Source organism: Maniola hyperantus, chromosome 1 (assembly GCF_902806685.2).
Source record: "Maniola hyperantus chromosome 1, iAphHyp1.2, whole genome shotgun sequence".
Classification (NCBI taxonomy): domain Eukaryota; kingdom Metazoa; phylum Arthropoda; class Insecta; order Lepidoptera; family Nymphalidae; genus Maniola; species Maniola hyperantus.
The window spans coordinates 7206539-7219418 of record NC_048536.1 but is presented as its reverse complement, the minus strand read 5'-3'; the positions used below and the strand labels follow the sequence as shown (position 1 = coordinate 7219418).

Below are 12880 nucleotides of genomic sequence, written 5' to 3'. Positions count from 1 at the left end.
TACTTTGGTTAAGAAGATGGTGACACAGATAGAGAGACAAACCTTCACATCACATCCATACTAATATTATACATATGAAAGTGCGTCTGTCTGTCTGTCTGCTAGCCTTTCACGGCCCATCTGTTCAACCGATTTTGACAAAATTTGGTACGAGCGATAGCTTGCATCCCGGGAAAGGACATGGGCTACTTTTTATCCCGGAAAACCAAAGAGTTCCCACGGGATTTTTGAAAACTTAAATCCACGCGGACATCATGTAGGTAGTTTATAATATTAGTATAGTTAGGAATATCATGCTTTTCTTATTTAAAAGGTGTTTTGAAACATTAAATTTTGTTATGTTGTCATTTCCTTTCAATAAAATACGCTTCTTAAAACTTCCATCAACCAGCAGCAGAAAAACGGTACCTACTTACTACTATGTAATACCTACCTATATAAACAATGTGTACGAATTTGAACGGAAATACTCCCTTCTCATTGTGTCCATACTTACTTTTACACACAGGCCGTATTTTACTAAGATAAATATACTCCCCATTCTGATACCAAGCTGGCGGCTCACTTACTTTTTATAATAACTGTGGTTTTAAATTTTACATTGCTTTAAAATTTACGTACATTCGGTACATTGCTCTCATATACCTACAAAGCATAGCCATTTTACACATACACCCGCCATCCTAATGCACACGGTCAAGGTAAGAGTCGGACTCGCACACGAAGGGTACGGAACCCCTTCGTCTATTTTACAAGAAATGACACTTTTACATTTTCATGGAGAGTTATCATCGTTGTTTAACGTCTGTTTTCAATATTCAATCTAAGATCTGTAATCTGTAGATAAATTACTTAGCAAGTAGGAACATTGTTAATATATAATATATAGTCCTGGCAGGGGTTTGGAATTTTATAATTTCTAAATTTCTGGTCTGGTCTGGTGGGAGGCGTCGGCCGTGGCTAGTTACCACCCTACCGGCAACTAAATCGTAAAAAAACCCTAAATCGCTTGGCGGCCGTGCCGCCAAGTGATTTAGCGTTCCGGTACGATGCCGTGTAGAAACCAAAGGGGTATGGGTTTAATAAAAACTGCCATACCCCTTCTAGGTTAGCCCGCTATCATCTTAGACTGCATCATCACTTACCACCAGGTGAGATTGCAGTCAAGGGCTAACTTGTATCTGAATAAAAAAAAAGTAAAAAAAATAAAAAAAAAAATTTGTCAACTCAATAGAGATCATACAATCTTTGATAAATAACAATGTTGTAACTAATCTACAGATTACAGATAGATTGAATATTGAAAATGGATGTATAAGCTCAAGGAAATAAAAAGCAAGTCACATATTCAGTTGTTTATTATCTATACTGTACTCAAAATTGATCCGAAGATCACATCACATAGTAATTTCATAAATAATATTACAATGTCATGTATTTTCTGTGATTGCTCGTGAATAAAAAAATGTTCACAATATTATCAATACTTTGTTCACTGGACCGGTTTACCTTTAGTAGATGTACTACTACATAATAACATACCATTAGGTATTGAAGAACTTACAGTGTACTTGATGAGAGATATAATTATAATCAATAATTAATTATTGTGTTGCAGTTCACTTTTTTTATCATATTTACAGTTTTACATTTTTTTTTGTGATTTACAAATAAATTCTTGAATATTTAATTAGGTCTTCATTTTTCCATTTTGATTTATAATAACAGTACTTTATAGTTAAAAATATCACAAAAATGAAATATATTATGTGTAAGACACACGCAACATTAAAAATACAACAAAAAGAAAAATATAAATCCACTAGAAACCTCGGGTCTGAAGAGTCCCTTCTAAAGAGGAAGGATACTTTCGATGTATAATATTTATAACGGCAATTTGATACCATAATAATTATTATTATCACACTAATTATAAAAGTAATCGTTTGTCTTACAATAAATGCGTCAGATCATAAATTTTTTTGATTACAAAAATTAAAGACAACAAATATACTTAATTAATGAAACGAAAAATTCAACAAAAATAAAAATACAACTTATGTATTTAAAAGTCATACAGTGCCGTATTGATAAAAGCAAACTGCCCAGCGCCGCGCGCGGGCCCGCCGCTGGACATAACAACCAACCAAACTAACGCAACCTCGACGAGTTTAACTCCTCCGCCAGTCATCTTTTATCGATATGGCATTCCCTTACGATATACGACAATAAATATAACGCACTTACACATTAATCACTTCTTTAATTCCGACGCTAGGAATTATTTTATAATATATACCTAAAAATATAATCACGGCACAAGTATCCCTCCGACTAAATTACCGACGTAGTGTCACTTTATCAGGATTTAGAATCAAATATGTATTATGTATCTTAAATATTTCGTTATTAATATATCATTATCAAAATATCCACTAAATGGGAGGAATAAATCAAATTATGAATATTTTATTCTAACATTAATCGCATGACTGATCAACAAAAAGGATATGGACTAGGAATAATATTAGGCATTAGGCTCTCATGCCTCGAGAGTTCACGCCCCCGCGCCTCCGCGCCCGACGCGCGGTGCGGCGCGGCGGCGTACTCCCGCATCTCTCTATCCGCATATCACCTCTACATACATACGACGAGATAAATTTGATCATAAGTTAATACTGTTAATGTCGAAAACAATACAGGGCAGCTATTTCTCGATTTGGACAATTTGAAGGTCGATCGTATTCGATCATCAGTCGCTATTTTGTGCTTCGATAGACGGGGATCGATCGGAAAAATAATGATATCTAGCAAACTCTATCCGGAATATAAGCCGACTCTCTATCCTACGATTTAGGTAAATAGCTTGGAAGTATGCTTTCTTCGTTTCAATATTGTCCGTCAACGTTCATCGTTTCGAATGTTAGTCCACTACCACTCTACGAGTGTCGCGATCTATCTAACGTGAGGGGACGCGGCAGACGGCGACCGACGGCCGCCGAGCCGGACGAGAGAAGCGGCTACACTATTGGTGTCTCATCGTTCCTCTTAACCTAATCTAGTGTAAACTTGTCATCTATAAAAACATAATTTTATAACGTAATAAAAAAGTAACATAATTCTCACAAAAATGCTCATAGTAGGAGTAATGTATCGGAAGTACGACGGCGGCCTCCTGGCGGCCGCGCGTTCGTCGCCCGACGTCACTTCGCTTATATACAACAAAGTCTGGCGCGCGCGCCGATCTCTACAGGAACTCATATCGTATCTTAAAAAAATAATATACAATAGTAATAAAACATTTTAAACCTCACTAACTACAACTCGACGATCTCGCAGAATCATTCAAACAACTCCGGCGCGTCGAAAACTATTCATATCACAATCGCATGACCGTGCCCGAGAATCACATCCCGCTACTTATGTACACACTCTTTCCCGAAGTGCAAACGCAAACACGGCGGAAGCGCGCCGAGCGTCGCGCCGTCGCCGCTCCAGCGCTAGCACAACGCCTCCGCCGTGGGAGCCGTGCCAGCCGAACGAACCTGCCTCGCCGAGTGTGCCAGCGGCGCGGTCGACGTGGATGTGGACGAGGGGTCGGATGTGGAGGGGAAGGGGATGGGGGTGCGGGGGTGCGGCGGGGGAGGTTAGGGGGGGCGCAGCGCGGGCGGCAGCTGCACGGGAATGTGGTAGTAGCGGCAGGCGGCGCGGCGACACATGCCGGCGGCGGCGTCGCGGCACACTACCACGCGGCACCCCACCACCTGCAGCCCGCACCCTGCAACACGGACACGAGTTACTGCACGCTCCCTCGCGAGATGCACCAACACAAAATACGACAAGAATGTATGACACTTCAATTTATTTTTCAAAAATGTGAACTAATTTTATATTCTTTACTTTGTGTTTACTTACTAAGGGAGTGAATTTTGTTCATTATTTTGGATAAGTATATATTATAACTATTTTATTACTCTGTTTCCAAGATCTATCAGAGATTTTGATATTATGAACTTGTCAAAGCGCAGTTTTAGAACTCAAAACAAAATTAAAAGCATTTAGAAGCCAATTCAAGAATCATAGAATTAAATGTTATAAAATCAAGACATTACAGACTGAACGATTTTTTTAATTAACTCCTTTTGCACAATTGGGTCTAACGACAAGCTACTTTGAATAGTCTAACAAAAATGTTAACTAAAGATTTTTAATGTATACAGTATCTAACACATCTAATAAGTACTAATTACATCTAAGTTTTAAGTAAGTTAAACATTACTCGCTAAAACAAAATAGCTAGGTGTAACGTTTTACTAGATAACAAAACTACCTACTGATTTAAAAATCTAGTCTAATGCTTTACCTATTAACCCATTAAAATACAGACTATTTACACGTAAAATAAATTGTGTTCATGCACAAATAAGGATATTTATAGGAATTTGGAATATCTTTCCATGCAGGTCGAGTAAACTGTGGGATTTAATTTTTATTTTATTAATTGAATTATTGGTTTATCAAATAGGTACTGTTATTTCAAAAGAGGTTCACATATTAAAATGTTGAATGGGACAAAGTAAATTGCTTTTATCAAGAAATCATCCATACCTTCACGAATATGAACGAATCTGCAGGTAGGTCTCGTACATCCTTGTCGATTAAAATCTTGGCACACCGGGAGGGTGTCCAGTAACTGAAAAATGTAAAAATAATTTATAAGAATTTGTTCACGAAAATAATTCTGTTGTGTTCAAACAGTTATGCTACAGTGACTTAGATCTTCATATTTATATGTCATATAAATTAATCGATTATGATTTTAATTGACATTACAGCTCCAAGCCCCAGCTTATCATCATTATTTAGGTAGCGTTTAAAATGACATTGTTGCAATCTTTATTAAAGGTCAAATAAAAAACCAAGACATTCTGCGAACAATTTTCGGCTACCTTTGTGTGGGGAGTGGGGACAGGCATTTCCCCAAAAGATTTAACTAATTGCTCTCCCATGAAATTGAGCCTTGGCATTTCAACAGTCCATGAATTGTAGCGTAAATGCTTGAATCACAAAGTAACTAGTTAATCTACTTCATAAACAGTCAAAAAATAATATCTTCAGATACAAAAATAAAGTTAAAATAAAAGAGAACCGATTTGTTTGTAACAAATTACAGGGAACTTTATGTATTATGTTGTAAGTGTGATCAATCTGACGGTTTATGAAATTGTATCATGTTAATAGTGTTAATTCTATCTCTATATATCACTTTATGGACATTCATACATCTGACACTGAAAAGTATCCTCATTGCACAGCCGTCTGAAAAAAATGCTGAAATAGTTTTTGTAATATTAAAGAGCACACGAGTGACCGGTATCTATCTATTCATATGGGTAGGTGTAAGCTATCGTACTGTCGACAGATGCGTGTGTAGTTTCTCAGTCGCTACGGAATCGGAAACAATCGGAAATAACAAAAATAAGACACGGAAGGCGACATTGCTCGAAATCAAATCTTGTTGCTGCTTTAATATTACAATAACTTTACAAGATTTGTTGCACAATATGATTGTACCTTCCAAGCATTCTTTGGTCAAGGGGCGCGCTGACAGTGTGTCACGTTCATATTGCAGTGTAGGGAGCTAGCACAAAACGATTACTGTACACAATAAAACGGTTGGGGCCCGGCAGACGGTTGTCGCGTGCGCGCCGTCACAGTGGTGTTAAGGTACGCTGCGCTATGCACATAGTAGGTATGAATATATAATATCTAAATGGCATGCAGAACGCTTGAAATATAATCATTATTGCGCAGCCAATCTTATTTAAGCGTGACTATATTTTACAAAAAAGCTAAAGCATGATGCTAGACAACTGGTACCAGGGCGGGGGCGTTCTATAGGTAGTTTAGCGTCCAAAGTGTACCCATAAAAACCAACGGTCGCTAAAAGCTTAAATAGGCTGTGTAGGGTTTGCGATATGTGTCAGCGTCGGCTGTGGTGAGTCCTTCGCGAGCTCTGTAGAGGGTCGGTCATGCTGTCGGAACGGTAGGTAGGCATGGTTATATGTAAAAAGAAAAATTAAATTTATACCTTTAGCTTACATGACAGTTCTGGACGTGACATGTTAGTGGTAGTACAAACTGCAACATAATGACCATTAGAGTGCGGTTACTGTACGACAAACAAAAGAAAACCAAGTATATTAATTACGTCTACGGTGAGTACTTCAAGTAAGGCATCAGAGAGGCTTCAACAAATCTCAAGCGAGGAACTGAAGCCGCGTCGGCGAAGCACTTCAAAGCATTGGACGAGAAAACTCAAAGTAGCTAACTGGCCAGCACGGACCACGTCATAGAAACTGTGTCTTCGGACTAGCGATTATACGCTCACACGCTCAACAATATAGCTGATACTTTGAATTCTCTCGTTTCACCGCCATCAATTCAACTACCAACTACGCATAAGAATAATATTTATTTAAGAAGCATTTTAGCTTAAAATTAGTGAAAAATAAAGACCCCCTTTAGCGGTTGATAGTTGACACTGCTGGAGATGATCTTCCGTCAAGGAATTGACTTTAAGAGGGTTCAAAGGATACTAATGGTCGTCGTATCTCAATCAAAATGGATACTTGCAAACTTTCATCTATTCATTGACGGAAATATTTCAGCGGCTTCGTTATTTGTATAAACATAATTTAACCTTTACTGAAATTACCGCAGACTTGAAAAATTTTATAGAGACATTGCAAAATAATTTAAAAGATCGCTTATGCTGCTGTTAATTTTTACAAATATTGATGATGTCATGCGACGGTCAAGCGGTGGCGTTTCAGTATAGGCAACATACAGGAAATCACTTATATAGAGGATATTAAAGTAAGCTGATTATATCTTACCGGGTGTAAGCATAGCAATACTGTAGAGTGACTTCTTCCACATTTGAAAGCGAGTATGTTTCACTATACAAAACTAAAAATCGTCAACAAGTAAGTTGTAGCATCAACTGTTCATTACAATATAATAAATAATCGATACGGTTACAGCACAATGACTAAATGATTGATGCGATGATGACATCGATACAATAGTATGATGTGCGAGGTAAGCAATGCCATCAGTTTAGATACCGAAAATTATTGCCACAGAACGTCCAGATCATCTGCGTCGTCAATTCACAAGAACAATGTGACGGTTAATATAGAGGCAGCTTTCCAAGAACGAACACGTTCCGACAGACTGTTATCGAGACAAGAATGGTGTAAGTACGTTCAAGTTGCGGCTTCCTTGCGACGTGTGCCTCACACAAGCGCCGTACCTTTACCTGTTACGAAAGCCCAAGTGGAGTGGCGAAGTTATAGCTCGCTGTTCAGTAAGCGCTTAATCTACCGAATGTCGCCTAAAGCATAACTAGTTAGGTATATTACTACTGAAGCGCACTCATGAAAGCAAGCTCGAAGAAAATGTTCAATGTAAATTATAGTAATTGTAGCAGAAATTTTAATTATTTCGTAGATCTAGTAAAATTAATGTTTTAATTGAAATTTTTAATCGCTTAGTCCGATGTTTAGCATTGTGTTAATATATTTTTTAATTTGTGTGAATAGGGTGCTTGACTGCAATCTTTCAAAAACAACGATACGGCTACGATACGGCTGTAATTCAACCCTGTCCGCTGATTTTCAGAGAACGTGCTTACATCCTTACTAAACTTAAAGTATTTTAACTTACTGTTGCGCTTTTTTTTGTGCCATTGAGGTATACCTAACCATAAAACAACACACCTACAATTTTGTAAAACAGAGAACACTGGTGCGTTTAAATGTCTCATAATAGAGCTCTTAGATCACGTTATAGTATTAAATTACGTAACACTAGTTTTTATTTCACTTCAAAAGAACATAACTCATAAGAATTACAGGACTTAGCGCGTTGTATAGTAGTAACGTCAATATTTGATTTATTTATTTTGCTCTTAAAATATGTACAAGGTACATATTATAGTATTTATTAACTACTTAGTTATTATTTATTAGTTTTGAGGTGTATAAAAAGTATGAGAGTAAGAAATATTTATGACGCCACACGGTCGTAAGACATTACAATGAATTTGCGTTTCTGACGAAAATCGGGCGGAGAAGCGCACTTTGATCTTTCGTTAAGTCATTCATTTTAAAAGATATAAAAAAATATGATTTTTCTTGTAAATGTATCTATCTAGATTATTTCAATACATCTAACTAAAACCGATGACTGAAAACGAACTTTTCGATCTCTTGCTATGTAAACTATTAGATGGCAACTCGAAACTTAAAATCAAATCTCGCCACACATAATAAAATCTTATACATCTAACCTAACTTGAAAAGAATACTATAGCTTACAAATTGTTTTAATACTTAATAATACAAATCAATCTGCTTATTAATACCTGCTACTTTATTTCAATATAACACTAGTCAAACACCCCATTACTGCACGAAACGTATTATTTGAGTGTCGGCAAAAAAGGTTGAGAGGCAGGCGCAGAGGAGATAGAGGCGATATGCGAATCTGGTTAGAGAGGAGGTAGACACTCGAGCCCGTGATCAGAGCAGATGGGAGTGCCAGGGAACTGCTAGAATCATTAGAGAAATGGTGATCTATACCGGGATAGCTTTAGCATTAGCGTCATACTCAAACCGCTCAGGATGTAAGGGAAGCGTAATGTCTGCGTGTGGGGTGTGGGAGAGGAAGCGTGGGCGGCGTGGTTGGCGTGGATGGCATAGGTGGCGTGGCGCGGGCGGTGCGTGCGGCACGCGGCACTCGTTACCTGTCCGCGCTCGTCGGTGTATTCCACATAGGGAGCGTTGGGCGGCGCACAGCCTGCCGTCCCGAAACAAAAAGCGACAAAAGATTGTAATGCGGACGACAGCCGAAGCGGTCATTCGGAAGGCATGTAACAGAAAGCGTTAAAATAAATAGAAAGAAGTGCGACAAAGAAAACGCGGGACGACGCTCGTCGACTCCGCACTACGACGAACACGCCGGCACACTTAGCACACACGAGGAGCACTAGAATAATGAGGAAAGTACCTGATGAGCCAAACGTACATAGGGGTGGTGGGTTCTATCCATGCGAAAATTAGCGCGGCGGCTGTGTTAGGTGCGGGCTGCCGCCGAGCCGGGCCGCGATACTGCGATGCGGCGACACTATGCCAAAGCACCCGTGTGGGCTCCTCCGGGAATAAGCGTGTACGTAGCGGGAAACGACCGGCGGACCGAGCGACTCTCAGTGCGCCGATACACGACGATCGACAAGAGGTAATAAAAAACGTACAGTCATGCATTCAAGCGTTATTATTACCGGGATCGTAGTACGAGAAATATACACGCATAAGATAAAACGGTAAGTGAGTAGATACATAATAGAATAGATATATAGCGTAAAACTACCTAGACATCCGCGAGGCGGGGACCGCTCGCTTCGTCCTTACAATAATACAATACAAATGTGACAACACGCCTAGCGCTAACGCCCCGACAGGCCGGGGCCACACTCATCGCACATACGAGTCTCTACGCGGAGACCCCGCGCCCCGCGCCCTTCCGGCCGCGGCCACCGCTCGCTCCTTAGGTCGTCTTCATCTTTTTGTAGGGGTTGACCGCGGCAGCCGCCGCCGCCGCCGCCGCGGCCTGCGCGGGCGGCGTGGGCGGCGGCATGGCGTACATGTACGGCTGCTGGTAGAAGGGCATGTGCATGGGCTGCGCGGGCCAGCCCGGCCGCATCATGAAGGGCGCGCGCATTAGTCCCGGCATAGCGCGCGCCTTGAACGCTTGCTGGGTGTAGGCCGCGGCAGCGTGCGCCATGGCCGACTGCTGCGCGGCCAGCGCCAGCGCGGCGGCGTAGCTCTTCTGCGCCACATCTTTGGCCATGGCGGCAGCATCGGCCGCGGCGTCGGGCGGCGGCGACGGCTGCGGCGCGGGCGGAAGCGCGGGCGGCGCGGGTTGCGGCGGCGCGGGCGCGGGCGGCGGCGCGCTGGGCGCGGCCGGCGGGGCGGACGCAGCGGGCGCGGGGTACTCACATGACACGGGCACGAACGGCTGCTGCAGCTGCATCAGCTGCTGGTACGTCGTCGCCGGCTGGTACACGGGCATGCCGGCTTTGTCTGCGGCGGGTCTCTTGTACGGCACCACCCCGGGGAAGGCCTGCAAGAACAAAACGCACAGGTGAGCACGGCGGTCGAGGGGCGATCGTGACCGTACGCTACGCCTGCGGCGAGGATACTTACGAAGTTATCGTAATAGAAAGATCCGACGCTTTTCATGTCCATCTGAAAAGAGAAACAGACGGTTGAGCGGGTTTCGACTCTGACGGGGCCGGTCTCGGGCGAGGGTGCGCGGCGCGGCGCGCGCGGCGGGGGCGGCCGGGCGCGCCGCGTCGCCGGAGGGGCGCGGGAGCGTGCGGGCGGGAGGGGCGGGGAGGGAGAAGCGTGCAAAGCTGGCGCCGTACCGGGGGCGACTCGAGCTCGGCGGGCGCCGGCCGTTTCTTGCCCGGCTCCGAAGTCGCGCTCGCTGCCGACTGCTGCGCTGCGGCGGCCGTCTACGTGAAGCGAAGCGTCGCAGGACGGGACAGAAACAATAACGATGTAATAGATGCACAGAATACACCTAAAGCTCGGCATTAAGTGATATTATGCGATAGATAAAAAAAATTAAAAAGTGAAGCGTGAGTGCGACGGAAGCGTGACGCGGATCGACCGCGGCGAACTGAACAGAACAAGCTCTGCGAACACAAGCGGCGTCGCGCGAGCAGACAAGCGGAAGAGAAGCGAGCGGTCGCGAGCGAGGCGAGAGCGTGCAGCCTGGTGGCGTACCGCGCCGCGCGCCTGCGCCTTAAGGTGCGCCTGCAGGTGCAGGGGAGGGTGGAAATAGCGGCAGGGGTCGCGGACGCAGCGGCCCTTGACGGCGTCCATGCACACCGTGACACAGCCGTCGTCGTGCGCGACCACCGGCGGCGGCGGGTGCGCGAAGCGACACTCGGACTCGGCGCGCTTGCACGCGCCGCGCTGGAACTCCCGGCACACCTGCACCACCAGAACCAGCCATGTCGCCGCTCGCGCCCTAGCCTCTAGCCTAGCGCTACGTCGCGCGCTCGCGCCCTACCGAGCGTTTCTCTTGAGTTCTTACTTCATTTACGAGTACAAGTATGAGATGCTGGTCAAAATAACGACCAAGTTAAATTTCTCGTTATTTTATACCAAACTTTGAAACTAAGAATTCTAATAACATTTCTTTCGTATGTAGGTAAGTTTAAAAAAGAGTCAACTTCACCCGACGCCGCTTCTATTTGAATTTTCTTTTGAAATTTTTAAATTACTAACGCATCCGTCGCATCTTCTATCATTTTATTAAACCGAATTAACTATATCCGAATAGAGAGGACATAATATATGTGTTATAATTTCTTTACTTTTGTTTTAGAATTCAAATCATTATTCTCGCTACATTGTAGGCACAAATCGACAGTAGTGGTATTCGTTCAAGGCAAGGAGGCGACAGCGTTAAATTACACGATATGACGAGTAGGTACTATATTCGAGCATTATTTTGTGTATAACACATAAAAGGGTAAGCGTGGCATAGTTGCCGACATTGCGCCAACAGTGTAGGCCCTTCACCGGGGCAACGGGACAGTGAAGCGAGTGAGGCTCGCAAAGCGTCGCGTACTGAGCCAGTGACACCGCCACAGACACACGGGGACAGTCTAGGCGTACTTCGCTCAGGAGACCGACACCATCATGAGTACCAAATTATTCAGTCAGTATTCATCAGTTGAACGAAACGTCTCGTTTTCTCGATACTTAATTCATTTAAAGGTGTGATTACAAAATTTATGTCGGTCTCCTTTAGATGTGGCAACTGGCAACACCGGGAAGCGCTACTCGGGGAGGGACACGATGAGAGAAAGAAAGGACAACGTGTCGTAGTTCCTACCTCGAGACGGTCGGTGCGCGGCAGCTTCTGCTGCAGTACAGGCTGCTGCATGACGCCCAGCGGCGACGCCGCCGCGGCCGCCGGGTCGTGGCCCAGCACTGCCGGCATCAGCTGCGGCGCGTAGTACTGCGCGTACGTGGAGCCCACGCCGGGCACGCCCGACAGGTAGGGTGACGTCGCCTGTCATCAAAGCGAACACCACTGTTACTCTACGTTGTGTTTCCGCAGACAATCCTTAATTCACTTTTCCCAACGCACACAAAATTAAATCTTCTGAAAAGCTCTAAGAAATCTATGCAAGCGTAAATCACAAAGGAGCTTATTAAAATGATATTCGCGTAGGTACTAGGTATTACTTAGTCATAAATCAAATAACATTAGCCAATTTAAGCAGGTGCATGCATTATTAGATCATTACGTAGGTTACATATCAAATTAAGAATTAAAGTATAAGCATTACTGTCTTGTCCGTTTAAGCTACCTCCACTGGCCTTGGGATGGGTTTCAGGTAGGATATACTGCTGTGGTTAGTGGGCAATGATGCGGGATCGGGAGGGTCCAGGCTCGGGGTGCGAGGAGTGCGGGGGCAGTGGGGGGTGCAGGCCGGCGGCGGCGCGCAGTCGGAGGCGGCGGTTACCTGCGGAGCGAGCAAGGCGAGACTGATCGGATCCAGCGCAGCGAGGTGGCCGGCAGCCGCTCCCGCTCCGCTCACGCCGCCCACCTCAACACAAAACCACACAAACACGCTACTCATCGTGCGAGGGACAGTCCGCGCCCACGGCCACCGGCCCTCGACGTCGCTCCGCGCACTACGACTGACGACGTCTCTACTCAAAGCGCAGCCACATGTGAATCAACTAGAAGCTCCGGTAGGAGAACACAAAGGCGGCAGTGCGAGGAGAGA

At 44.0% G+C, this 12880-nt stretch overlaps 1 protein-coding gene across 12 annotated transcripts in view; it reads right to left on the bottom strand.

The window, feature by feature from the left end:
* Nucleotides 1–1342: 1342 nt before the first annotated feature.
* Nucleotides 1343–12880, bottom strand: part of mbl (muscleblind) — a 379239-nt gene continuing 367701 nt past the window's right edge. For 5 of the 12 annotated variants that reach the window (XM_069505215.1, XM_069505145.1, XM_069505185.1 and 2 more), the window contains 5 exons: nt 12614–12697; nt 11977–12156; nt 10493–10582; nt 10272–10313; nt 9321–10188 (listed from right to left, as the gene is read on the bottom strand). In XM_069505215.1, the coding sequence (XP_069361316.1) occupies nt 9613–10188; nt 10272–10313; nt 10493–10582; nt 11977–12156; nt 12614–12697 (972 nt within the window). In that variant the 3' untranslated portion in view covers nt 9321–9612. Of the gene's footprint in view, nt 3779–4608; nt 4694–8812; nt 8866–9320; nt 10189–10271; nt 10314–10492; nt 10583–11976; nt 12157–12613; nt 12698–12880 lie in introns of those variants that run through there. The other 7 variants (XM_069505376.1, XM_069505476.1, XM_069505426.1 and 4 more) reach the window with 7 other exon arrangements.